The sequence below is a fragment of the Ahaetulla prasina genome, chromosome 7 (genome assembly GCF_028640845.1).
Source record: "Ahaetulla prasina isolate Xishuangbanna chromosome 7, ASM2864084v1, whole genome shotgun sequence".
Taxonomy (NCBI): Eukaryota; Metazoa; Chordata; class Lepidosauria; order Squamata; family Colubridae; genus Ahaetulla; species Ahaetulla prasina.
Window position 1 is genome coordinate 102,648,304 of NC_080545.1, and position 26,731 is coordinate 102,675,034.

The following is a 26,731-nucleotide window of genomic DNA, read 5'->3' on the forward strand; positions in this document are numbered from 1 at the left end:
AGTCAGCAACGTGGCTTCCCCCTTGACTTTGCTTGTCAGAAGGTCGCAAAAGGGGACCGCGTGATCCCAGGACACAGCAACCGTCATAAGTACAGGCCAGTAGCCAAGCCTCTGAATTCCGATCACGTGACCCTGGGGGTCCTGCAAAGGTAGCCAAGTATGATAAGCGGTCATGTCACTTTTTTCAGGACCTTTGTAACTTTGAACGGTCGCTAAATGAAGTGCTGTGTATACTTGCACCAGGGGGCCTCCCCTCCCCCACGCCTGCCAGCACATCCTGAAGGTGCCCTGGTTGCGAGGCTCCCATTTTAGCCCCGACCCTGGCGCAGGGCACCCATGGTGCTTTCCCCCCGATGCAGGCAGCGGCTGCGGGGGCCTGCCCTGGGCACCCCTTCCCTTACAACCCCAGCAGCTGCCAGACAAGGTGCCATTGGCCTCACTGCTGCCTTTCAGGCCATGCCAATCAATCCATCAATCAGAATAGAGCTGGAAGGGACCTTGGAGGTCTTCTAGTCCAACCCCCCACTCAAGCAGGAGTCCCTCTACCATTCCATACAAGTAGCTGTCCAGTTTCTTCTTCAAAGCCTCCAGCGATGGAGCCCCCACAACTTCTGGAGGCAGCTTCTGTTCCACTGGTTAATTGTCCTCAGTGTCAGGAAGTTTCTCCGTAGTTCCAGGTTACTTCTCTCCTTGATTCGTTTCCACCTGTTGCTTCTTGTTCTGGGGCTTTGGAAGATAATCTGACCCTCCTCTTCTTTGTGGCAGCCCCTCAAATACTGGAACGCTGCTATCATGTCCCGCCCAGTCCTTCTATTCTCCAGACTGGCCATACCCAACTCCTGCAACCCTTCTCCATAGCTTTTTGTCTCCAGGACTCGCAGGAGCTGCCCCCAAATGCAGCAATCACACAGCCCCGCGGTGACACCAAGCATATATTTTATTGAAAGTCCAACTCATGACAAGGCAGTGAGTAGGGAGGGTCCCTAGTCCGGTTTGTACAAGTCACTGCTCCTGGTGGGTGAAGTTACAGATAAATATCGTTACATGAACAGACAGCAGTGGCCACTACTCAGCTCAGCTCGGACCGGGTCCAGGCAGGCGGGCTGGCAAGCAGATGCGTTTACCAGGCACAGCAGGGGCGTGGGGGGGGGGGCAGAGAGGAGAGCTGGGGAGGGAGTCCAGGCCGACCCTCTACCGGTGCCCTGGGGGTTCCGCAAAAGAAAACTATGGGGGGAGGGGCTCCTGGGTTTTCTGCAAATGGTGATCTGTGGAATAGTCCTTGCTCGTCTCCTCACACCCCCCTCCACCAGAAGGGGCCTCCTAGCCACAGCAGGACCAGAGGGAAGGAAGATGCCCTCTGCCCCCCCCCAGACAGGTGGACCCCCATTTCCCCACTTCCGCCAAGGAGCTGCCTGCAGAAACTCTCTTTGGGTTCCTGGCTGCCATGCAGCATGCGGGGGGGGGGTCTATCTTGCACTCCCCCCAACTCAAGCTTTGCCCCTGGCAGGTGAGAATTAACAGGAAAATATGCAGGGGGGGGGGCAGGTGATGGGGGGGAGGTGTGCGCACACATACAGCCCCTCTTCTTGAAAAACCGACGTACCGAGTGGGGAGCCAGAGCAGCGAGGCCAGGCAGAGAGGGGAGGCAGGGAGCAGAGCGGGGGAGGCATTGCCCTCCCCAACAAGAAGGAATGAAGGGAGGCCGGTGGGGGGGCTGGCAGATGGAAGCCCTTTCCCCAGGCAAGTTTCTTCAAGGGAGGGGCCCATCCATGCTTGCCCATCCCTCCCAGCCTTCCTTCCAGCCCAAACAAGGGACCTCATACAAAGGCCGTAATTCTTGGGAACAAGCAGGAAAGCTATTCCTTCTCAGGATCCCTCCTCTCCACCCTCATTTCCTCCCTGCCAAGCATCCGCTCCCCTGGCCACATTGGGAGATTGTGGGGGGTGGGGGGGATTGGGAAAGGTGGAGAGAGGGCAAGATGACCGCCAGACTAGCCTGGGCCCCAAAGTCCCCAATGCCAGGCCCCACTCGTGCAGGGGAGTCGTGGGCTGGGCTGCCTGGCAGGACTCAGGCGTCTGGGTCCATCTCTCTGAAGGGGTGTGAAACTGGGGAGGGGGGAGGGGCTGCCCTCCAGCTCACGTCCTACTCCAGGTATATGTCTTCTGTGGGGCAAGCAAACTCAAGATGCTCCTGGTAGTATTCCTGAAAGGCGCGGCTACAAAGAGGAGGAAGAGTTGAGTCAGTAGTACCCCTGTTCAGTGAGGGAGAAGGCCACACACGCCTGCCCTCTCCCACTTACCTGGGAACCCCCAAGGCAAAGGAGGGGGAGAGCACCCCTAATCCCCCCTTTCTCTGAAGAATACCAAACGCCCACCCCCAAGGACAAGGTGTACCACTTGGGGTGGTGCCTAGCTTACACCAAGTCCCAGCAGTGTCCCAAGATATGTAGGGCTGCCCCTGTGCCAATGGGTGCCGTGGGAGGGGCTGCTGCTATTCAGACCCATTCCTGGGTGAGGTCACCTCTTTGGGCAACGATGGGCTGAGGGGACTTGGGGTGCAAGGAATACAGGGCCTCTTGGCTCAGACTGCTAATACAGTCTGTTATTAACACAGCTGCCTGCAATTACTGCAGGTTCTAGTCCCACCAGGCCCAAGGTTGACTCAGCCTTCCATCCTTTATAAGGTAGGTAAAATGAGGACCCAGATTGTTGGGGGCAATAAGTTGACTTTGTATATAATATACAAATGGATGAAGACTATTGCTTGACACAGTGTAAGCCGCCCTGAGTCTTCGGAGAAGGGCGGGATAGAAATGCAAATAAAAAAAAAATTGGGGCCATCCGAATCAGAAGGCCAGATCGTGCTCCACGGCCAAGAAGACCCCGCCTCACCCCTCTGGAGGGGCACAGCCAGATCCTTAGGAGCCTTCACCCGGCCCAACTCCACTAGCACCCCAGCAAAGGAGGGAGGGGGCAGAATTGCTGCTGGGTCATCTGCTCTCCCTTCATGGCAGGACGAGATTGGGGGGCTCTGGGCACCTGGCAGTGGCCAATTCACCTCCCGCCCAATCTGTGACTTGGGCTCCCCCGAGCCTGAAGGGCTGCTCTGCCCTGAAGAGTTGGGGTGCCTGTGGCTGCTAGGATCCCCTCTGCCTCCTTGGGTGGCACCGACATGGCTGCAGCAGCGCCTCCCTGCCCACTTACCCGACACACTCGGCCACTGGCCGCATGGACTCCTGCGAAACGAAGACGTGGCAGGCAAAGCGACTCAGGACGGGGTGCTTGGTGATGAACCCAAAATAGCTGCAGGAAAAGACCAGCCGTGCTGAGGCCAAGCGGGCACAGCTGCCAAGGGGGAGGGGCAAAGGGCAGGCCTCTCCAGCTGGGGGGAAGGGAAGCAGGCCACTGGCCGGGGCCAGCCCTGCCTCCTTGGTTCTGCAGCGTCAGAAGCCGTAGGGCGGCACCAGAGTCTCAAACCCATCCTGGCACCAGCAGCAGCACCAGCTCTGTGTGGCTTTGCCATTGCCCGCCTTTCCCACCGCAGAGCCTTGGCTGACCGGTGCCAGCAGCTGCCGCGGAGCGAGCAAACCCACAAGGGGGCTCCAGCGGCCCATTTGCAAAGAGAGAGGCCCACTGGGGCACTTCCCTCCGTGGTGCCAGAACCTGCCAATTCAGCCCGTGCCATCTCAAGCGGGCACCCCTTGCAGAAGGAGCCACTCACCAGCTATTGCGAGGGTGGCAGCCGCAGAAGGAGACATTCTTCATCTGGAAGAAATGGCTGCAGCGCTCCAACTAGAAGGGAGGGAGGGAGGGAGGGAAGGAAAGAGGCGGTAAGGAGGCAGCCATGCCAGCCGCCCCTGCCCAGCCCCGAGTAGGAAGGCCTTTCCAGAGTCACTGCCACAGGCTGCCCATCTGACCTGGCCTTCTTGCCCACTCAGAGGCTACGTCCCCCCGCAATCCGTGGAGCTTGGCATGGCCATTGGGGGGCCCACCAGCAAAAGAGCCAGCCAGCGCTGTGCCCCATAGGCTTCCCGAGATTCTGGACACAGCGCTGCCTCTGCCCATTGCAGCTCTGGGGCAAAGAGGTAGCAGAGAGAGGGAAATCCTTGGGGAGGGCAAAGAGAGCTGGTGGCCACCTCCCATCAAAGGTTTGCCCCTCCTCTGCAGGGAACTGGGCAAGGATTGGGCAAGAGCCCACCCTCCCACTGGTCGAAGCACAATGGCTGCGCCAACATCCCTGCCGAGCCCAGCTGGCCTTGGACCAGGCCGTCCTGCAGCAGGCTTCACATGGTTAATAAGCCAGCTAACATTTAGTGTGGCCAAACTGAGTTTGCACAAGACCTTAGACCCCCAGTCTCTCCAAGCAAAGTAGCTGAACTCAGCCTGCGGTGACTCTGAGCAGGTTGGGAGGGAGTTTCTGCACGTGGAAGGCAGGCAGGGTTGAGTCTGCAACTGACGAGGCTGGCTCCTACTCGGGAGTAGCCCCCGCTCCCTTTCCAACGGCCCCCTCCCCTCCTCCCCACGGGAGACCCTCACCTCTTCGTCCTGACTGTATTCATTGACGGTCAGAATAAGTTTGATGCCTTGCAGGCTGATTTCCAGGTCACAGGTGGCTGGAGGCCTCAGGTGGACGGTCAGCTTCCGGGTGGTGGCAATCTGCAGAGAGGAGCAGAGCAGGCTCAACCTGGCAAGCGGGACCCTGCACGGAAGACCCTTCCCCGCAGGACTCACACCCAGGTTGGCCTAAGCCTATTCGCTGGGCGAGGATAACCTGGGGTTCGATGGGTACCCGGACATCCCAGAGCAGGGAGCACCTGTGTTAAGCGTCACGCAAGGCTTCCTTCCAGCACTGGCTCAGCACGTGGCCTCCACCAAGGCAGCGAGAAGAAGACAATCAGCCTCAAAAAAGGATGGGCAGAAACGGGAGGCCAACTGATCATTGTCTACACACCACGACTCTCACCATCAGAGTCTTGGCATCTGCTGTGGAACCTTGGACAGAGAAGGTTCTGGCGCCAGGAAGGGGCGACTTCTAGCCAAGTCTGTTTCAATTGGCGTCTGATCCTGCACAAGGCCCCTCTGGCTCTGATCTCCCAAGGAGAAACTGGACAGCCGGATCCGTATTAACCATGGCAGCGATTGCCAATATTGGCAAAACAAAAGTTGGTTGATAATCTTAACGGGGGCCCATGGGAACATCCCACAAACTTTACATCCTCTTGTGACAGAAGCCTGTAAGAACTACCAATGACTAAGTGATCTAAATATCCGGCCATAGGCTTAGCCACTCATACATAATTTTATTTTATTCATCGCTCATATTGGGTTTTTTTAAAATAATTCACTGTAATCCCAAAGGTGCTTATTCAAAAGGCAACTGGATTTTCTTGGTTTTTTTCCTTGAAGACATTTCACTTCCCACCCGAGAAGCTTCTTCAGTTCTGGAGAAGTTCTTCTGTTCTCAAGAACTGAAGAAGCTTCTTGAATGAGGAGCAAAACGTTTTCCAAGAAAAAAAACACAAGAAAGCCCAGAAAACCCTTTAGGACAACCCTGATCTGGATGACTGAATCGCCATAGAAATTCAGTGCAATGATGTTTTATATGTTGACCCACGTTTTAAGTGCTGTTTTTGTGGCTCTTGTGCACTGATGCCATATTCTGTCACCCCATTCGAAATAAATAAAATTGAAAAAGCTTGAAGGCGGCTGCTGGGTGTTCTGGGAAGGTGGCTGTTGTGCTGTGCTGACTCCCGCCGAGGGTGGTGCAGGTCCAGCCCCGCTAAGGCAGCCTTGGCACACAGACCCCTCAGCGCCCCACAGGACTCACCTTCTGCATGGCCGCACACAGAATGCCATTGCCCTGGTGGTAGGGCACCTCCACCGAGCCCAGGAACTGGACGTTGAAGTGCTCCACCCAGCAGGGATTCCGCTTCAGCCCTGCGAGGAATGCCCAGAGTCACGTCTGGCCCGGCCTCCTTCCCCCACCTCCGGCACCCCCCAACCCATGGAGGACCATGCCAAAAAGGGAGGGGAGTCTGGAAGACCAGGTCTTCTCTGGAGGGGGCCACTTTCCACCACCTTCATCTCCTCAGGGACCTCTGGAGCACCAACTGAAGGGATGGGGAGGTCTCCAGGACTCCCCAAGCCTCCATCCTGCTTTGCAAGGCTGCGTTTTTAGGCTGCAAAGTCCTGGCGGCAGAGACCCGGGTTTCCATCTCACGTCACAAGGTACTGAAAGCTGGTACTTAAACACGAGCCAGCCGTGAGTGGCAGCAGCCAAACAAGCTAATATAATCTTTGGTTGCATAAACAGAGGCATAGAATCAAAATCACGTGAAGGATTAGTTCCGCTTTTTAAAGTCTTACTAAGGCCACACCTGGAATGGTGCGTCCAGTTTTGGCCACCGTATTAGAGAAAAGATGCCGAGACTTTGGGAAAAATGCAAGAAGAGCAACTAAGACGATTAAAGGCCTAGAGACTAAAACATATAAAGAACGGTTGCAAGAGTTGGGTTTGCCCAGTCTAGAGAAAAGAAGGACCAGAGGGGACATGATAGCCGTATTCCAGTATTGGAGGGGGGAGGGGTCAACCTATTCCCCAAAGCACCTGAAGGCAGGACAAGAAGCAAAGGATGAAAACTCATCAAGGAGAGAAGCAACCTGGAACTAGGGAGAAACTCCCTGACAGTGAGGACAATTAACCAGTGGAAGAGCTTGGGGTGCCCCATCACTGGAAGTTTTGGAGAAGAGCCATTTTTCTGAAATGGCAGAGGGTCTCCTGCTTGAGCAGGGGGGTTGGACTAGAAGACCTCCAAGGTCCCTTCCAGCTCTCTTATGCTGTTGACCAGAATGACCAGTGGGAGGAACCACATTGGGAGGACATGGCCCTTGTGGTCGGCACTCAAGGCAGGAGACCCGCTCCCATCTCTTATATGTATGTCTGGAAAGTCCACCATGGAGATAGGAGCAGGGACGGCCAACCCACAAGGCTCTCTTGCCCTTCTGAGTCTCAGCATCCAAAAAGAGCATCTCCCCACGGAGGTGCTTCCTCCTCTCAGCCAGCCAGCCAAGCGGGCACTCTGTGGTCCTTGGGCTGCTGCTACACTACCAGGCACACCATGAGCAGCTAGAGAGAGGCAGGTCCTCCCCCTTCGTCCTCCCCTTCCCCTGCGCCGTACCTGCCACGTCCCTGGCCTGGCTCACCACCTCATGGGCATAGAAGGCCGGGAAAATGCCACGCTCCCCTGTGCGCATGTTGTAGCCCCGGTACCAGTAGTCGTCCTCCTCCAGCTCCACCAGGATCGGGTCGTCCACGTCAAGCTCCAGCTCGTCTTCGTGGCGAGGGATGAACCTGGAAGAGAGAAGAGCCCCAGGGGGCATTTCAGGAGGCCATCCGGCTTCCTTCTGGGGGGCCAGCCTGCCCCCTCTGCTCCTTCCTGCCCCGGCCGACAGCCGGTAACACTAGCACTCGCGAAGGTGCTTTTTTCCAAAGGGCACCTGGACTTTCTTGTGTTTTTTTCCTTGAAAACGTTTCGCTTCTCACTCAAGAAGCTTCTTCAGCTCTAGCGGAAGAACTGAAGCTAGACCTGAAGAAGCTTCTTGGATGAGAAGCGAAATGTTTTCAAGGAAAAAACCCAAGGAAGTCCAGTTGCCTTTTAGAAAAAAGCACTTTTGGGACAACCATGTCCTGGTTGACTGAGAATCTCCAGGGACACTGAATAATGACACTCCACCCCACTTTGCGTGGCGCCTCTGAAAGGAGAGGTAAAGTGAGGCCGGCCCAACCCAGCGGGCAGTTGAAGGTCCCAATTACAGAGGAAAGACACCCGGCAGGTGGTCAGAGGGCCCTTTTGAGGCTTCGCTGTCATACCTAGGAGGGGGTCAAGAGGGCCCCGGCTCCAGGGGCTGAACTTCGCTTCCCTCGCAAGCTCCCTGCCCTGGATCAGCCCAGGAGGAGCACCCCAGGTGAGTCTCCTCCCACAGCTCACCTGAACACAGCTCGGTGGGTCTGTTCTCTCTCCTCTCCATTCACCATGCAAGAAAACAGGCCGAAGGACTCGGTGCCTGGGGGCAGAGAACGCATCACTGGGGGAGCCGAATCGGAGGAAACGGGGAGTCTGGTTGCTCAAAGGGGGGACCAGCCAGGGCAGGGGGCGCAAAACGAGTGGGAGGAGAGGGCAGAGGTTGGAGTTTCGGGAACCAAGGAAAATATGGGCAGTCCTTGATTTATGACCACAATTGAGCCCGAGTTTCTGTTGCTCAGTGAGACATTTGTTAAGTGAGTTTTGCCCTGTTTTACAACTTTCCTTGCTTGAAGTGACTCTCATTGTTGTTTTTCAGTTAGCGGCATCATTGTTAAGTGACTCTGGCTTCCCCCTGGACTTCGCTAGTCAGCAGGTCACAAAAGGGGATCAAATGGACCCCCAAGCATCATAAATATGAGTCAGCTGCCAATCGACGGTCATAAGTGGGGAAAAGGGTCATAAGTCACTTCTTTCAGTGATGTTTTAACCTTGAACTGTCACTAAATGAATGGTTGTAAGTCAAGGACTGCCCATACATGCAAAGGCACGGAAGGGGCCGAACGCCACAGCGGCTGTTCCGGTCTCCTCAAAAGCCTCGCGAAAGCCCCCCGACCCCCCCCGACCCCCGTCCCCCACTTTCACCTGTCACTCACTGGAGGAGCGGGAGGTGCTGTTGACAAAGACGTTGAGGAACTTCTTGGAGAAGTGGAGATCGGCCTCCGGGGAGGAGTCCTCCGAGGAGGAGCTGCGCCCGTCAGGAGCCCCCAGCCCTTCCCCAAAGTCACTGGCGGCATCCTCCGGGTCAGTGGCGTCGCAGGCACGGAGCAGCTCGCTGTCGTCGCTCAGCACGGAAGTGCATCGCCTGAGGCTGACCAGCTCTAGCTGGGTGTTCTCGTCCACCACCAGGGTGTACTTGACCGAGTCGTAGGCCAGGGAGTCGTCCAGCATCCCCGCGGGTGGCGGGAGGGGGAGCGCCTGGCCGAAAGGGGACCCTTGCCCTGCATCCTCCTCGGGGGAATAGGACAGGCTGAAGCAGCGGTTGGTCTTGGCCGTGGAGACATCCAGGCCTTCCTTGGGTTCTAACCGGATGTCATCGATCATGTCGTTGTCCTCCAAGATGCCTGAGTCCAGGTCCCCATCGATGGCACCTTCTTCCTCCTCCTCCTCCTCCTCCTCCTCCTCCTCCGTAGCTGGGTCGGCCTTGCCAGGGGGCTCCCTGGGGGGGAAGGTTTTGGCGGCAACAGGGTTGATGCGGCAGCCAGAATAGGGCCGCCCTGGGAAGACGGGCGCGATGACGTCATTGGTGGAGTTGCTCATGAGCAGGTAGGGCCCCGTGTGCCCTGCCTGAGAGCCCTTCTCCACCGCAGGATGGACCCCCAGGGGCTTCTCCTCCTCGGCCCCCTGCAGGGAGCAGCGCAGCGTCTCCATGTCCACCAGCTCGATGCTCTGCTGCGGGCAGGGCTGGGCGTCATTCAGGGCCTCGCTGGGCATCTCCGGCTCCAGATCGGAGGCCGGAGAAATAGTGTCAGAGAGGGAGTGAGCAGCCGGGAAGCATTCGTCGGCACACTTGATGGGATAGGAGCCCTCTGAGATCATTTTGTTCACCAAGTTGCTGAGCAGCCACGGAGAGTCCGAATCCTCACTCAGGTCGGGTTCCGACTCCGAGTCCGATTCAGAATCGTACTCGCTGTTCCCTTCCTCTTCCGCCCCATCGCACAGGAGTTGGCGCCCCACCGGCAGGTAGAAGGATCGCCGCAGGCTTTCCAGACTGTGGTCAGGGTTGATCTCCAGCTCCAGATGGCCTGAAGGAGGCGGCTCAGTCTGGTCAACGGGCACCGAGGGGTCTTCGTAGAACTCCTCTATTTTGAGGGGGTGCAGGCTCTCCTCTGCGGGCAGCCGCGTGCCCTCCTCTTCCTTCTTGGCATCCAGCAGGAGGGCGTCCTTCAAACCCATCACGCCCGGGGCATCCAGGTCTGCTTCCAGGTCAGCCTCGGAGCCTGGGGAGCTGGCCTCCTCGATGGAATTGGTGAGGTGGGAGGAACGGCCACTGCTGCTCTCGCTGCTCACGTCCAGCTCCGTTTCAGAGATACTGGAGATCATGTTGCTAGCCAAGCGGCTCCCGTTAGATGCGAAGGCTGCCTCAATTTCCCCCTCCACGTCAGAGTCGGAGCTGGGGGAGCTGAGGCCCTCACAGTGCTGGGTGCATGGGGGGAAGGCCTTGGAGGTCCGGCTGGTGAGATCAGCCTCTATGCCGGGGTCCGAGGAGGGAGACGTGGTATCGGAGGAGGCAGAGGGCAGTCCTCGCAAAGTGCCCTCTCCTTCGGAGCTCAGGGGGGCAGCCACTTCTTGTACTGGGCTTGCGTGGGGTTCTACGGACTCTCTGGGGCGCTTGGTAGGCTCATCCTGAGAGAGTGGGGCACGGACCCCACCCACGGGGGGTCTGTGCCCCGCTGGGTCCCCAGCCAAGCCAGCTCTCCCCTCTTTCTCCTGGCACGCCACGGCATCCCTCTGGAACTGGGCACAGTAGCTCTCCGTGGCAGGGGACCTGGGAGGGCTGCGGCTGTGGGTCTGGGAGGCAGAACTGAGAAGCGGAGGGCTGCTCTGAGCTTCAGGAGGCTTCCCAGATGCTGCGCTGGTCAAGATGGAAGGAGGCTGCACCGTGGAGACAACGTTCATGTTATAATCCTCCCCCCCAGGGGGGCCTCTCTGCAGACCCTGGCTATTGCCTTCGGCATCAAAAAGTGAGGGCTTGCCAGGGGCCCGGGACACAGCCGGCCCTTTGCTGCTCTGGACGTCCCTGCAGGGTCCGTCCTGGAGACAGGCGTGCAAGGGAGACGGTCGCTCTGCGGAGGAAAGACAGTGGCTCCGTTTAGGCCTTGAAAAACTCAGCCATTTTACGCTCTTATCAAAAGTCTGGAAACTGAATCAAAAGCAGCATCCTGATCCTATGAGAGCCAAGTTGATCTTTTTTCCCCTTTTTTGACCCAAAATAAAGGAATCTGTTAGCGCAACCCAGTGGGAATCTTCAGCCCTTTTTTTAACAGTAACATCTGGTAGACAAAGGCCTGAAATGCCCTTAATGCAGTTTAGTGTTCTCCCCTCCCCACAGATGGCTGGAAGGGAGGAGGAAAGGCAGGGAAGGGTGCTGCCCCCCACCCCCCACTGATCCTCACCCCTCTCTCCTGCCAGCTCGGGTTGGAAAGCAGCTGCTGAATTTGGGCTGGGCACCCGGCCTCACCTGGGTCGGTCAACCCATACAGTTGCCCACCGTTCTCCCTGTTGGGCCGGGGGAGGGGGAGGGGTGGTCACTCAGCTTCAAACCCCTTTGCATTTTCCAGAGCCCACTGCTTCTGGGGGTCCCCCAGCAGAGATGCGGGGAGAAGATGCCAGCAGGGGAATTAGATCAATTAAACCCAGGCTGGTGGGGAAGGAGTTACTCGTTGTGAGTAACTCGTTTTTTCTTTTCAAGAGAAAAGGGGTTGGAATCTTTGTTGAATGTTAAAAATGTTTCTCAGACAACCGTTTGATGCTTATTCCTCCCCCGAGCAGAGGCTGTTCCTGAGATGGGAGGTGAAGCCCCCTGTGCAACCAGGATCTGAGCAGCCCAAAAGGGAGCCAAATGAAAATCCCCCCTGGAGCTTTGGATCCCTAGAAGAAACGGGAGACCTCACCTGTATGGGAGACCGAGGAGGAGGAAGAGGAGGAAGAAGAGGAGTGCAGCAGGGTCTCCTGCCACGTGGCCCGCTGCAGGGGGGGAGCTACGTTGCAGCCACTGTTGTTGTTGTTCAGGGAATCCTGGACGTGGGGGAGAAAAAGAAGAGAGCAACTCAGCGGGGAGCATCTAAGAGGAAAGTCCCCACTTCACATCTTGCCAGCTCGGCACATAACTTAGCTGCCTTCAAGGCCCCGGATCAGAACCGGGGAAGCGCCAGAACTGGGAGTCCATGGAAGCTGGCATGGATAGAGGTGCTGCTCCATGGCCTTGCAGTCTTAGTGGACAACCAGCTAAATAGGAGCCGGCCGTGTGCGGCAGCCGTCAAAAAAAGCCAATGCAATCCTAAACTGCATTAACAGAGGGATACAATCAAGATCAAGGGAGGTCCTAATACCACTCTATAAAGCCCTAGTAAGACCACACCTAAAGTACTGCATCCAGTTTTGGTCACCACACTATAAAAAAGATGTTGAGACTCTAGAAAAAGTGCAGAGAAGGGCAACCAGGATGATCAGGATAAAACATACGAAGAACGGTTGCAGGAACTGGGCATGGCTAGTCTGGTGAAGAGAAGGACCAGGGGAGACATGATATAACAGTGTTCCAATATTTGAGGGGCTGCCCCAGAGAGGAGGATGGGGGTCAAGCTATTTTCCAAGGCACCTGAAGCCAGACAAGGAATAATGGATGGAAGCTGAACAAGGAGCGATTCAACCTGGAAATAAGGAGGAATTTTCTGACAGCGAGAGCAATCAGATGGAACAGAAGTTGCCTTCTGAAATTGTGGGAGCTTCATCACTGGAGGCTTTCAAGAAAAGATTGGACTGCCATCTGTCAGAAAGGGTGTAGGGTCTTCTGCTTGATCAGGGGGCTGGACTAGATGACCTACAAGATCCCTTCCAAAACCTCCTGCAGCACTTTTAAATCCAGAATTGAAGTTTTTGATGGAATATAGTGTCATGCAATAGTGTCTCCAGCTTGGGTTTTTATCTTTGTGATGATTTGAACAAGATTACGACTTTAGCTTTAGGGTTAGTATTATTTCACTAGATACAGAGCTCTCCAAATTTGGCAACTTTAAGACTCGTGGACTTATTGTGGGAGTTGAAATCCACGAGTCTTAAAGTTGCCAAGTTTGAAGACTCCTGTATCTACAGAACTGACATCTTAGCAGGTCACCCAGGCTGATGTTTCATCTTTTTCATCTGGTTTCTTTGACTGCTTGTTTGATGGGCGAAGAAAGGATTGATTGACTGAACTTGTGACCCTCAAGCAACCATTGATTTTAAGTGAATTTTCTAAAGTCACTACTGGCTTGCTCGGTCCCCAGTCAGCATACAGGAGTTTTTGTGCCTTGGTTGTCTACCAACTTCCACAATCTATCATCCCATTTGGGAACTTAAGACACGTTGGTATGGCAACTGCCTTGCTTTTACCCCAATTTTATTCTTCCTTTTTTTAATACCATTTTTATAAAATGGACGGTAATGTCTTTCCCAACTCACTGGATCCTCACCAAATTGTTTGCATTTCCTTCTCAGTTTTGATTTAGCTCCAATTACGTGGCCATCGGTCCCTTACAACTGGGAAGATTGCAAACCTCGAATTCCTTTAATCAGAAGTTTCCTCCTCCTCATTCAATACTGATTTGGGCTTAGAAAGAAGCTGCTGCTTAGTCAGTTACGTGGCTTTAATTACTGGCTGCTTCTAATAATTCTTTTTCCCTTCCTAAATGCTAGGTCTTTATAAAACGAGGGAAGTGAGGAGAAGAAGAAATGAATAAATTCCCCATTGCAAATGCCTGTGGGGATTCTCAGTCCTCCGGGTCACAGGGCTCCCCAACTGGCTTTTTCAAGAGGCAACTGGACCTTCTGGTTTTTCTTTGAAGACCTTTTGCTTCTCATCATGAGATCCAGCCTGGGGTTTTCTGCCTCCTGGTTGCAGATCTGACCATTCTAGCTTCACGGGGGCAAAGCTAAGCGCACCAGCGTCCCTGTCCTACTCTCCCCGTGTATTTGTACTCATTTCCTATGTTCCTGTCCATGCTTATACTTGTACCTGTTATCTGGTACATGTTTGACAAATAAATAAATAAAATAAAATAAAATGTCCTGACAAGGTCTGGACAGCAACATCTTGAGCATAAGTTATGGTGAAAGGATAATGCTTTAAAGGATTCAGGCTAAGCATCCCTCATCCTCCAGGAACCTAAGTGGATCTTTCTTCTCGGGCCCAGCTGTGTTTTCCCTGCCTGCTGACCAACCACAAGCAGCACCTTGAACTGCCGCATTGTGTCCCGTTTTAAATTGTTCAGGTGACGTTCTGCCATCTCCTGCAGCTTTCTGGGTGGCAACAGTGCCATGTTTCCGTAGATAAGCCCTTTGCTCAGTACAATTTGGTGCCTGCTTTTTGTGTAAAGAAGAAGTTCCTTGTTTATCCTCCATATTTTCCTTACTTAACGTTTTTGTTTTTTTTTATAATTAAAAGAACCCGGTAATTAAAGCCACAAAACTGACTCAGCAGCAGTGTGTTTCTAATCCAGAATCAGTGCTGAATAGGAAGGAGGAAGAATGGCCATTTGTACATTAAGTGACAAACATTTGTCTGAAATGGAATAAGGTTTCAAAAAAGGAGAATATTTGTAGCTCAGGATTGGTGCTTTCTGAGCTTGGTGGTTTTCTTGAAAACGTTTCATGACCCAACTAGGTAATGTCATCAGTGCTGGTATAGATATGGAGTTTCCTGCCTAAGAGGCGGTTGGACTAGAAGTCCTCCAAAGTCCCTTCCAACTCCGTGATTCTGTAACTCAGGGCTGGTTGGTTGGTTTGATTTCCACGGCTGGAGTTGATTTATGATGGACTGTAACGTGGACGGAGCAGAAACTGGAGTTTTAACATTTGTTTGTAAGAAGACTGCAAGCCCCTGAGGATATATTTGCTGCGAAGATAGGAGAGAAGAAAGCAAATGGCGATTTTGTGGAATGTGTGTATTGAAAACGAAAGTTAAAGAAATGCTTACTAACAGCTAGTGTCAAAATAGAAGATATATAGGAATGATTAAATGGAAGAAACGAGAATCTTATGATTTATATTTTTTCTTCTTCTTTGGGATTATAGTGAATTAGAAGAAAAGTTTTTTGAATTTTTCTTTTTTATTTTTTTTTCTTCTTCTTCTTGGTCCATTATCAAGCTATTTTTTTTTTAAAATAGCTTTTAAGCAAATAGTGCCAAAAGTCATTAAAAACTTTGAAATTTCTTCAGCTCAGATTCAAAAATTAAAAGAAGAAATTAAAAAGGAATTAAGAAATTGTTTACAGGAGTTTTTGGAGAGTCATTTTTTAGAAATAGATCAAAAATTTGATGAAATAGAGAAAGAGATGTTGGATTTTAAGGAAGTGGTGGAAGAGCAAAAGAGGGAAATGAAAATGGTAAAGGATGCAATTGCGCAAATATTGAGCTCTTGTATTCAGATGGAGGATGATTTTGCAGAAATTAATAAAGCTAATTTAGAGTTGCAAAGGAAAATAGAAGAAACTCAAAAAAATCAAAACAATTGGAACTTAGATAATAAGATGGAAGATATACAGGCAAAGGTAGATAGGGCAGATGAAGAAAGAGTAATATTACAATATAGATTAATGGAATATGCTATAAGGGTGAGGGGGTTGAAACAAAATAGGAAGGAAAATTTAAAGGAGATTTTACAAGCCTTTGCTCAGATAAAGGGTGTGGAGCCAGAAGATTTTGAGACTAATATTGAAAGAATTTATCGTGTTAATTCTTGGTGGGCAAGACAAAATAGAGTACCGAGGATGTGGTTATTTATTTTACAACTAAAAAGGTTAGGTATGAAATTTTGCAAGCCTTTTATAAAAATAAATTCAAATATTGGGACAAGATATAAAATGATGAAGGAAATTCCTCCTAAAATGTTAAGAAAGAGAAGAGAATTTGCTTTTTAGTGGATGAGTTTAAGAAACATCAGATATATTTTACATGGGAAGTCCCAATGGGTTTGTCAGTGAATTTTAGAGGCAGAAAGTATTTTCTTAATTCAGTTATGAAAGCGAGACATTTTTATATTAATGTTTTAAAGAGTGGGAATCCTTTGTTGTTAGATGCTAAGTTAATTGGTTTGGAAATGATGGAAAATAGAATGGAGAGGGAGGAATGTTTAAGATGTGAATATGATGATTATGGTTAATTTTTGGAATTGATTTGTTTAGGATATAAATTATAGGATTTTTGTTATTTGCTATTTGTATGGTATAAATCTATGGGATGATATTATTCAATTGTGAAGGATGGAAAGTGAAATTTATGAATTTAGATAATGTGGATGTAATGATTTTAACTGCTTACTGTTATATTGTGGATGAATACTATATTTGAGAGATTTTATTTGAAATGATATTTGATTGATGGAGTAGTATTGGAAGATTGGATATTAAATCTTATGACAATTGAAGAAATATATAAGTGATGAAAATTTGAATTTGAGAAGCTGGATTGTAAATTAAGAAATGGACTTATGAAATTTGAAGGAATATACAAGTGGCTGAAAAAAAAATTGAACTTTAGAAGATGGACTAATTTTTAAAATGGACTGTAAGAAGAACGGACATTAAATGTTATGGCAATTGAAGAAATATATAAGTGATAAAAATTTGAGTTCGAGAAGATGGACAGTAATTTGAGAAATGGACTTATGAAATTTGAAGGAATATACAAGTGGAAAAAAAATTGAATTTGAGAAGATGGATTAATTTTAAAAATGGACTGTAAGAAGAAGTAATATGTGAAGTTGGTATTGCTTCTCTTCTTTTTTTTTATTATTCTTTCCTATCTTTTTATTTTTATTGTGAGGGGATCTAAAGTTTTAAATTTTTAAAGGTGGGAGGTTATGTATATTTTGTATACGTTAGATTGTGATTGTTGGTCATAATACCCAGTATTTGCTCTGGGAAGTCTGGGGGGGGGGAGGAGGGGGGGAAGGAGGGGGAAATGATACATGGATTGATTATTAATGTACAGTAATTTTTGAAGATATGAAATTAAAAATTTTTAAATGATAAAAAAAAGAATATATCCGGCAAAAATGGTAACTAAGTAAAATATATTTTAATATATTAAATTGTATAAGATATGATATGGGCAATACTCTGTTCATAAACTATGTATGTGTGTAGGGGGGGGAATTAAAAAAACAAAACTTGTTTAAAAAAAAAAAGACCCGTGGACTTCCAACTCCCAGAATTCCTGAGCCAACCATGCCCCCCTCCCCTCCCCCCCACCCGATGCCAGTTAAGCAAGACCAGAGTAGGATCTATGCATTGGAAACGTGTCTATCTGTAGGGCTATTAATATGTTAGGCTTCTTCCACCTAAACCATGTCCAGTTTGACAGATTCCCCTTCAGCTGTTGGGATCAACCTGGGCTCCTTGCAGCTGACCAGTCTTCTACGCTGCTAAGAAAGAGGGGATCAGCCCCCCACCCTGCACCCCCATTTGAGGGGGAGCACTCCAGAATCTCCTCCTGCCTCCTAGGAAGGCTTAGCCTGAAAACGGAGCTTCGGTCAGAAACCAGCTGAAAGTTAACATATCGGCAGATTAGAAGCCCAGAAGGGGGAGCCTTAATCTCGGGGCTGGGGGATTAGTGATAGGCCAAATCCCGCAGGAGCTTAAGCAGCCTCAAGGTCAGGGGAGACCAGGCAGCTGGGAAGGACACCCAGCCGAGGCTTTCAAGGGACCCCGAAGCACCTCAGAAGTGGCCATAGAGAACCGGTTCAGTGCTGCGTTGAACAGTGAAGAGAAGCCACTTGGGGTATTAGATGAACAGCCGGGGAATCACATTTCTCTGCTTCTTTTGAAGGCTGCCCATTCAAGGCTCTGCCTGCCTTTCAGTGACACAACCAAAGGACTTCTACTCTTAACCATTCTTTTTTATCGTTCGTCCGCCATCAAGAGTCACTTAGCGTGAGGGGGCGGCCAGATAAATCTTCTAAACAAATCAATAAAATAATATCTGTCTGGGCTGCTTATCTGCGCAAGATAATCCGTACTTGGGATGCACACAGGGAGGCACCTATCCGTATGGCTACCACGGTCAACCGCGGCCCCTCAGACGTCCAGCCCAAAGGCCGCAATCAGGCAGTGTCCAGGTTCATTCAGAGGCAGGGACGAAGGCGTTTGGGGTGAACCTCCTTCAGGTCCTTGCAGAGGTGGGGCATCCAACCAAGAGCAATGAGAAGGAAGGAAGGAAGGAAGGAAGGGGGATCCAAGAGAGGCTGTGGGGAGAGAAAACTAGCAGGACACTAGCCCAAAGGTGAGCCTCTGGCATTGCTCCGGACGCAGAAAGGGTTTGGGGGAGCCCTAGCCCAAATCTGGCTTCAGACCTCACACCGAGTCCTAAGTCGGATGGCTCCTGTGAACTCAGACCCTCTCCTGTAAACCGTGGGGTGTGACTCAGTGCACAAGAGACCATTTGTGGCTCAGTGCAGAGGTCAAGCCCAGCCACAGGACAGCGGGAGAGTCCGTCTCCCTTCCTGGGAAGACCCTGAAGGTGGGCGCCTCCTGTGCACTTGGTAAGGCCGGCTGCCTTGACTGCCCAGATGACGCACATCCTGTCTCCGCCTGTCCCACCTGGTGGCCTCCGCTTGCATCCCTGCGAGGTCAGCCTCTTGGCAGAGGAAGCCCCTCCCCTGCAGGACCTCATTGAACTGGTGGGCAGAAGCCCCTCCCCCGCCCACCCAGCCACTCACTGGCGATGCTTCACTGCCACCTTTTTCAGCAAGTGGGGCACCCTTTAAAAACCCACTTCCGAAAACCAATGGGTGAGGATGTCCCTTTGCTATGTGGGATGTGGCCTAGAAGCTCCACCTTCAGTGGACCCACCAAGCCCAATAAATGCAGCTGGACTTAGAGCCAATTGGGTGGCCCCAGTTGGTTTAACAGAATTGGAAGGGACCTTGGAGGTCGTCAAGTCCAACCCCCTGCTGTCACAGGAGACCTATTCTATTTCTGATAGATGGCTGTCCAGTCTCTTCTTTAAAACTTCCAGTGATTGAGCATTCACAACTTCTGGTGGCAAGCTGTTCCACTGATTAATTGTCCTCACTGTCAGGAAATTCCTCCTTAGTTCCAGGTTGCTTCTCTCCTTGGTTAGTTTCCATCCGTTGCTTCTTGTCCTGATGCTTTGGAGAAGAGGTGGAACCCCTCTTCTCTGTGACAGATACTGGAGTCACGTCACCCTCAGTTCTTCCTTTCACTAGATGAGACACACCTGAATCCTGCCAGTGTTCTTCATATATTTTAGCCTCCAGCCCCCTCATCCCCTTGGCTGCTCTTCTCTGCGCTCTTTCCAGAGATTTTCTGAACATACCTTCATTGGCATCCTGAGCATACCTTCCCCCTGCCCCCCCGTCAGCCGTCCAGCAACCGCCCCCCTCCCACACCTCCTGCCTCCCCCTGTCTTTTGCCCCACGGAGGGCTGCAGCCGGTTGCTGGGGATGCCTCCAAATGCCGGGCAGGGCGCTGCCCTCTCCAATGGCCTCTGGGCCGCCTCCCCCGGAGCCCTTCGGTCAATTTCTTTGTGCTCGCCCTGAAACACTCCGGAGTCTGCAGGGGCACCGGAAGTGGAGAGCGCTGCCTCCTTCGCCCTCCCCACTGGCCCTGCCCTCTCCTGCAGGCTTTATTCATGATGCAGAACGGCTGCTGGAGCCACGGTGCCCACTTCGTGGGGCAGGAGCCCTGATGCCCTCGCCACCTGGAGACGCCCTGGGCAGCCTCCTGCGCGAAGCAGCTCAGGTTCTCCTCCCAACCCCCAACCCCGCTCGACAAGCAACCTTCCTGCTGGCCGGATGCACTTCTCAAATTCCCCTCTCTTCGTACAGGGAGTCCTCGATTTACGACCACAATTGAACCGAAAGTTTCTGCTGTTAAGTGTGTTTTGCCCCATTTAATGACTTTTCTAAATTTACTAAGTGAATCACTGCAGTTGTTAAGTTAGTTAGACGGTTCTTAAGTGAATCTGGCTTCTTGACTTCCCTTGTCAGGAGGTTGCAAAAGGGGGTTGCGTGAGCCCCCCAGGACACCGCAGCCGTCATAAATGTGAGTCCGTTGCCAAGCATCCCAATTTTGATCAGGTAACCATGAGGATGCTACAATGGTCACCGGCCGTAAGTCACCTTTTCAGTGCTGTTGTAACTTCAGTCACTAAACGAACGATTGTAAGTCGAGGACAACCTGTAGAAGAGCACCTTGGACTCACGCGTGAAATCCGACCCAGCTGCCCCACCCCCACCCACCCCCTTTTCTGAGAGCAAAGCTGCTTCCCCGCTGCCCCCTCCCACCTGGCTGCAGCTCTCTCAGCCTTGGTTCCCCTCGCCCCGGCCTGGACCCCTCCCCAGCCTGGCTGAGTGAAGCCCAGGGTGGGTGGGCACAGCCTCACCTGGGTGCTTGTGACTGTCAAATTGAGGGTGGTGGGACGAAGCTTCTGGGGGTCCTCGGGGGTGGGTGAAGGTATCAGCGACCCCAAAGGGGAGGGGGGCGCCTCTTCCTCATCCTCCTCTTCCTCCTCTTCATTGTCATCGATCATCTCAAACTCCTGGAAGTCTTCCTGAAAGGTACAGGTGGGGTGGGGCTGCTCCCCCCTGCCCAGCCCCAGGCAGTCCTGGATGGAAGGAAAGGAAGATCTTGGCCAGGGGGGGGGGGGGTTGTGGGGCTGGCCCAGCCAGACAGGCTACAGGCAGCTCTGGGCTCAAGGGCCCCCCAGGAAATCTCTCAACTGGGCTGGAGGCCCCTCCCTCAGGAAGGTTGACTGGCAGCATTCATGTCCCACCCACCCTCCACTCAGAAGACCCTTTGCAAGCCCCCCCTCCCCCCCCCGCCTTCTGTTTTTAGGCCAAGGGCATTCAGGCAAGCGAGAAGGAAACCTTTGCCCTGTGCTGGCAGCAGCCTCACCATTTCCGGTCAGAGGCCGCTGAGGGGGTCTTGTGGTTGGGCCATAGGTGACCAGTCCCCCTCCCCACAGGCAAAGGAGCTCAAGCCATCCACAGGCTCTGCCAGGCGGAGGACTGGCCTCGCCAAGAGCTGCACAGCCCAATTCTGCCTGGGGGCTGCGTCCAGATTGGGTGGCTGGGTCTTCAGGGGGGGCAGAAAAATTGAGGAGGCCTGCAGGGATACCGGCCAGCAAAGGCAGGAAACAGGGAAGGGATGATGGCTCATTCAGGAGCCTCCATTCCTGGGGAGGGAAAGCCTCCCTCCCCTCTTCTGGATGGAACTCAGGAGGAGGAGGAGGAGGGTGCCTGAGTTTAACTCATAGAATCATCTATTACAATGTCCTTCTTGTTGAAGACTACTTCAGCTTCAATCGCAACAATACACGAGCACACAATAGATTTAAGCTTAATGTTAACCACTCCAATCTTGATTGCAGAAAATATGACTTCAGTAACAGAGTTGTTAATGCCTGGAATGCACTACCTGACCCTGTGGTCTCTTCCCCAAATCCCAAAAGCTTCAACCAAAAACTATCTACTATTGACCTCACCCCATTCCTAAGAGGTCTGTAAGGGGCGTGCATAAGAGCACAAGCGTGCCTACCGTCCCTGTCCTAATGTTTCCTTTCATTATATCCAATTAATATAGTTATTACATACTTATGCTTACATATATGCTTATATATTGTATAGTTATCTCATACTTACGCTTATATATACTGTGTGGCTAAATAAATAAATAAAAATAAAATAAAATGGGACTGGGGGCCCATCGCTGGACCCCTCCCAGCAAAGACTGGACGATAGGGCAGATTGGGTGGGTTTGGTGCACAAGGACCCAATTAGTTGAGAAGGATCCTGGCTTCCCCCGAGAGCAGCCATGGGGCACAAGGTCCCTCTCTCCAGCCTGAGTCTGGCCTTAACAGCACCAAATCTCTTGCAGCCATGGGAGGCGTGGGAGGAAGAACCCAGGTTTTCTCACACACACACACACACCCTTGAAGAAGGGACCCAGCAGGAGCCCCCCACCCAACAGCATTGGACAACCCACCTTCCTTGGGGAGCCCCCAGGAATTGCATCAACATCCTTCCGTGCATGGGGGGGGGGGGGGCTGTGCTAATCACTGCCTGACTGGCTGCTTTTTCAGGCAGACAGAGGAGAAATCTGGGGCGAGGGGAGGGGGTGACCTGGCAGGGGGCAGGGTAGACAGCCACTTTGAATGCAAACAGGCTGATCGGTCTTGCAGTCTCCCTACGGGATCTGGTGGAATGGTAGACCTGGCGGCTGGAATCTGTGCTGGTCTTTTCCAAGGATCCCCAAGTCGTGATGATAAATAATGATCAGAGAGGGAGAGAGCGATCTGGATTGGCAGGCAGGGAACTCACATTCCTGGGGGGGCTCATGGGGGCCTTTAATGAGGGTTTTCATTTGGGAGAAGGGGGGCGCTTGGCTCAATGACCTGGACTGGAGAGCCGGATCCTTCCAGAGCCAATTCAGCCTTCACCCTGCTCATGGCATCCCCCGGGACAGATTTGGGTGGGTGGTCTCTGCATTGAGTCTCAATTCTCTTTTCCTTGTTGCTGCTGTGACCCAAACGTCCAGTCCAGGCAGGGACAAGATCCAGCTGACCAGCACACAAGGGTCAGGGTCAAGCCAGGCTCCCCACCCCCCCATCCTGTCTGCCTTTAAAGAGCTTTCTGCTCCCCCCCCCCCCCGGGTCTCCTGGGAGGGTTGATGGAGGCCACTGGATGACTCCTGCCAGCAACCCAGCCAGGCCCTCCATCAAGGGGGAGATCCTGGAGCAAGAGGGGAGCAGCAACTGCAAAGTCCCCCAGTGTAAAAGGAGAGGGGCAGACACCACCACCCCCCTTGCCGCCCCTCCCACCTGCCAGCTTCTCTCACCTTCTCGTTGTGATCCGAGTCATAATTCAGGCCAATGCCACAATCGTCTGTGATCTCAGAAAGGTCCTCGTCGTCAAATTCTTCCAGGCTGATGTCCTGGGAGGGTCTACGAGGGAAGCAGGAGGAGACCCCCATGAGGCCCAGAGACCAGGCGGGTGCCTCACGCTCCTTCCCTCCCTCCTTCCCCCCCCACCTGCCGGGGGACCTGCTGGGCCTGGAAAAACAGGGGGCCCTTTGCTCTCCTCCCTGCAATTAGCCTTAATTGCAACAGCTGAGCCGGTGGCTGATTAGGGAGGGGGAGCCCCGTTCTCAGAGCCTCTTTTGCTGGAGCAGAAACCCCAGCCCTCCCTGGGCTTCTCCTGACCTTTGAGGCTTACTTGACGCTCGGCCTGCTTCCTGCCCTGTCCTTGCTACCTTCTGTGGATGCACCCCCCCCACATAACCTAAATGGAGAAGGGGAAGCCAAACGGGCCCCCAACAGCACGCATTCTGGGGGAAGCCCACCTAGGCAGAGAGGCTGGTCCAGTGGTGGAAGAGTTAAGCAACCTGATGAGAACATGGTTGTTATGGAAACCGTCCTTTGAAAGCCAGAAATGCTGGCCTAATCTGTACATTCAAATCATGTAACTGAGATGGAAAGCAAGGATTGCAGTAAAAGTCTTCCCCCCCCCTCAATGTGGCTGGAGTGGGCCAGAGCCCCTGGGGGGCCAATGCCTTGCCTTGCTTGGGGGAGGCCCTCCGGGAAGGGCTCCACCCGAGGTCTTCAAGAGGGTGGGGCAGACCCAGCCGTATGATCTTCTGTGGGAAATGCTTCTCTCTTGAGACAGCTGAGCCCTTGGTGGCCCAGCAGCTGCTCTGCCCAACATGCTCGGAGAGCCTTAAAGGGCCACCCGCAGTTTGGAGGGACTTCAGAAGCTAGCTGAGATCTGAGGGGGGAGGACAAGCCGTGAGGAAGCCACCGTTTCTACCAGGTTCCCATTCCCTGGTGCGACCCCCAGGTTCAGCCCACAGCAGAGCAGCCCTCTGACCCTGGAGGTCAGGATGAACATGGGGGTCTGGCAGAGCCCCCTCCCCTCCCTCAGTCCCCATGGAAGGGACCTGCAGTTGGCAGAGCCGGAGCTGGGTTTGGGGAGGGGACCTTCTCTGCCCATCCCTGGGGCTGCTTCAGGTAAGGCAACTTGCCAGCCCACCTGGGAGGGGATCTGGCCCACAAGCCAACCCGTCACGGGGACCCATCTCGACATCTTGCCCTTTCTGGTGGGGCTCATGACAGCCCCCTCCCTCCTTGGTTGGGGAGACACCCGCCTCCATCCGGAGCTCGGCTGGACTCTCACACAACTGCTTCCTCCCACCATTGTCTTCTTTGCCCCTTTCATTCTGCTTGGAGTTATGGCCAGTGGGGCCATCTTCAGAGCTCATGGTGGCTGGCAGACAGAGGTGGGCAAGAGTCGTCACTTGCCCAAAACCTGCCACCCCGATTAAAACAAGACCCGTGTCTCTTTCTGCTTCCTCCGAGCTGGGCTCTCTTTTCCAGCCATCCCCTCCCAGAAGCCCACCTGCCAAGCCCTGGGACTTCCGCATCATCCCAGCACCAAGAAGCAGGATGAGGTCATCCCTGTTACCAGCAATTAACGTTTTCAACATTTCGTGGCTCTTTTGTTGTCAATACTTAGACATGTCCTCATTCTTCCAGGCCGTGCCCTTCACACAACTCTGAAACGCTTGGCAGGTGTGCAGGGAGGTGCCGAGAAGGCCACCCTTTTGTCCCCAGGATAAATTAAGGCCTCTGGGCCACCCCTGGAGGGTTGGGTGAGGGACCAGGCCAGTTGATAGTGTTCCGATGTCTCAGGGGTTGCCTCAAGGAAGAAGTGGGTCCACCTCTTCTCCAAAGCCCCTGAGGGCAGGACAAGAAGCAACGGATGGAAACGCATCAAGGAGAGAAGCAACTTGGAACTAAGGAGAAACTTCCTGACAGTGAGGACAATTAACCAGTGGAACAGAAGCTGCCTCCAGAAGTTGTGGGGGCTCCATCGCTGGAGGCTTTGAAGAAGAAACTGGACAGCTACTTGTATGGAATGGTAGAGGGACTCCTGCTTGAGCAGGGGGTTGGACTAGATGACCTCCTTCTAACTCGGTTACTGTTACATATCGTCCTGTTACCACCAAGGTCCCTTTCAACTCTGTTATGCTGTTAAAGGGAGGAGGATGAAAAAGCCTCGGGAGTGATGGACATTCATTCTTTAGCAGGAGTGGCTTCGTGTGATCCTGGAAATATTTTTAAATTATTAACTCACTCAGACTGCAATCACCCTGAACTGAATTTGAAATACAGGAAGTTTGTTGGGTGCATTAATGGCAGACCGTTATCTGGTAGAGTTACTGGGCCCTCCAACCACCTTCTCTTTGTCCTGCCAAGCATCCCATCCTGGGAGGGCGGGGAGGCGCCCAGCCCATGAGACACTGGCCAGGCCCCAGCCGGGTTCTCTGATTGCTTTTGGAGGCTGGGTGGTTCTCCTGCCCCTTTTACCAGGCTGGCAGGGTGTTGGAACCACTTAAAAATAAAAGGCCTCCTTTGCAAAGCTGAGTAATCATCCTGAAGGTTGAACTGATGCGGAAATGAGGTCCTTGAGTCATTGCCAGATCCCAAGTGGGGAAAACCTACCTAGTTGCACAGAGAGACGTGAGTGGCCATGTGCAGAGTGCCCTCACTAGTCGTGCTGCCCTTCTCTGTGCCGCCCACGATAGGGAACAAAGGGACGAGCAGCAGAGCAGAGGAAGGGGTGGGGAATTCAGAGGAAGGAAGGGGACCTGCTCTTGTGGGGCCACGTTTCTGGCCAGATGGACGTTCCTTGGGGTAACAGAATAACAGACTTGGAAGGGACCTCGGAGATCTTCTAGTAGCCCAACCTCCTGCTCAGGCAGGATTCCACCCCAGACCAATGGATGTCCAGCCTCTTCTTAAAAACCTCAAGTAATGGAACCCCCACAACTTCTGAAGGCAAGTCGGTCCACTGACAAATTGCTCTCACTGTCAGGAAATGTCTCCTTAGTTCCAGGTTGATCTCAGCTTGAAAGACGAGGCAGGAGAGTGAACTGTGAAGCTGCTTCAGCTGTTTGATTCCTTGGGCGGCAGCACACAGCTCAGGTGGGGAAGACAGGACGCCCAGGCAAATCCAAAAGTGCCATTGCAGAAAAATAAAACCCTCCAAAGGGACCTTGATGAGGGAAGCCACATCTGGCTTGGCAAAGCAGTGGGAGGGAAGCCCTTTCCTGGCTTCTCCAACAGGCCAGCGTGGTGCCTGAGCCAGGTGTTGGAGTAGAGCAGGGGTCTCCAAACTTTAAGGCTTGTGGACTTCAACTCCCAGAATTCCCCAGCCGCCATTGCCACATTTGGAGAGCTCTGGTGTAGAGCAAGGCAGACCCAGACTCAAGTCTGCCCAGAAGTTCTTGGAAGACCCCTCTGGTTAATCCCAGCCCAGCTGGACTTAAAGGCGGCTTTAACCGAGGTCAGCGGAGGGGGAGGAGCACAGCTGCACTGTCTGCAAAGGAGCTCTGAAGGGCAGGATAGGAACATGGCCAGAGACTCTTTCTACACCTGGTTCCTGACTGGTGTGGAGGCAGCCGCTCTCCAGTGCAGAGCTGCTGCGTTTGTCCACCTCCTTCCCCACACTAGCCAAGACGGGCGGGGGGGGGGTATTCGGAGCAGCCCACTGGCTGGTCTGGCTCAGGGATGCTCAGACGGCCTCCTTGCCTGAGGCTTTTCCCTCCCCCCTCCCCTCAGAAACCAGAACCGGGGCTTTCTGCAAGCAAAGACAGAACCCCAATTTCTGCTCCATTGCAATTCTATCCTGATTTCGAGGGAACGGCCATTATTCCAGAACACAAGAAAATGAGGCCTGTCTCAGCTCTGGTGGCTGAACCCAGGCGGTCCTCGTCCACCGGGTCTGGGTTGCCTTCTGTGGCTCTGCTTGTTTGCCCTTGTCCTCAGGACCACGGCTTCCCTCTTTGTGGCACTGAGCTGCTCTTCTCTGCCCAGGCCAAAGGCATCTGACTTTCAGGGTGGCAGGTGGACCAGTAGGTCAGAAATGGACC

At 52.9% G+C, this 26,731-nt stretch overlaps 1 protein-coding gene across 1 annotated transcript in view; it reads right to left on the reverse strand.

Moving 5' to 3' along the window:
• Positions 1-792: 792 nt before the first annotated feature.
• The window catches only part of MAPK8IP2 (mitogen-activated protein kinase 8 interacting protein 2), a 34,175-nt gene continuing 8,236 nt past the window's right edge, over positions 793-26,731 (reverse strand). Inside the window, exons 2-12 of the mRNA XM_058191548.1 lie at positions 22,640-22,745; positions 20,187-20,408; positions 11,696-11,819; positions 8,678-10,867; positions 7,989-8,064; positions 7,179-7,351; positions 5,828-5,937; positions 4,537-4,656; positions 3,722-3,792; positions 3,205-3,303; positions 793-2,216 (exon numbers count right to left, since the gene is read on the reverse strand). Of these exons, the coding sequence (XP_058047531.1) occupies positions 2,144-2,216; positions 3,205-3,303; positions 3,722-3,792; positions 4,537-4,656; positions 5,828-5,937; positions 7,179-7,351; positions 7,989-8,064; positions 8,678-10,867; positions 11,696-11,819; positions 20,187-20,408; positions 22,640-22,745 (3,364 nt within the window). The 3' untranslated portion in view covers positions 793-2,143. The remainder of the gene's footprint in view (positions 2,217-3,204; positions 3,304-3,721; positions 3,793-4,536; positions 4,657-5,827; positions 5,938-7,178; positions 7,352-7,988; positions 8,065-8,677; positions 10,868-11,695; positions 11,820-20,186; positions 20,409-22,639; positions 22,746-26,731) is intronic.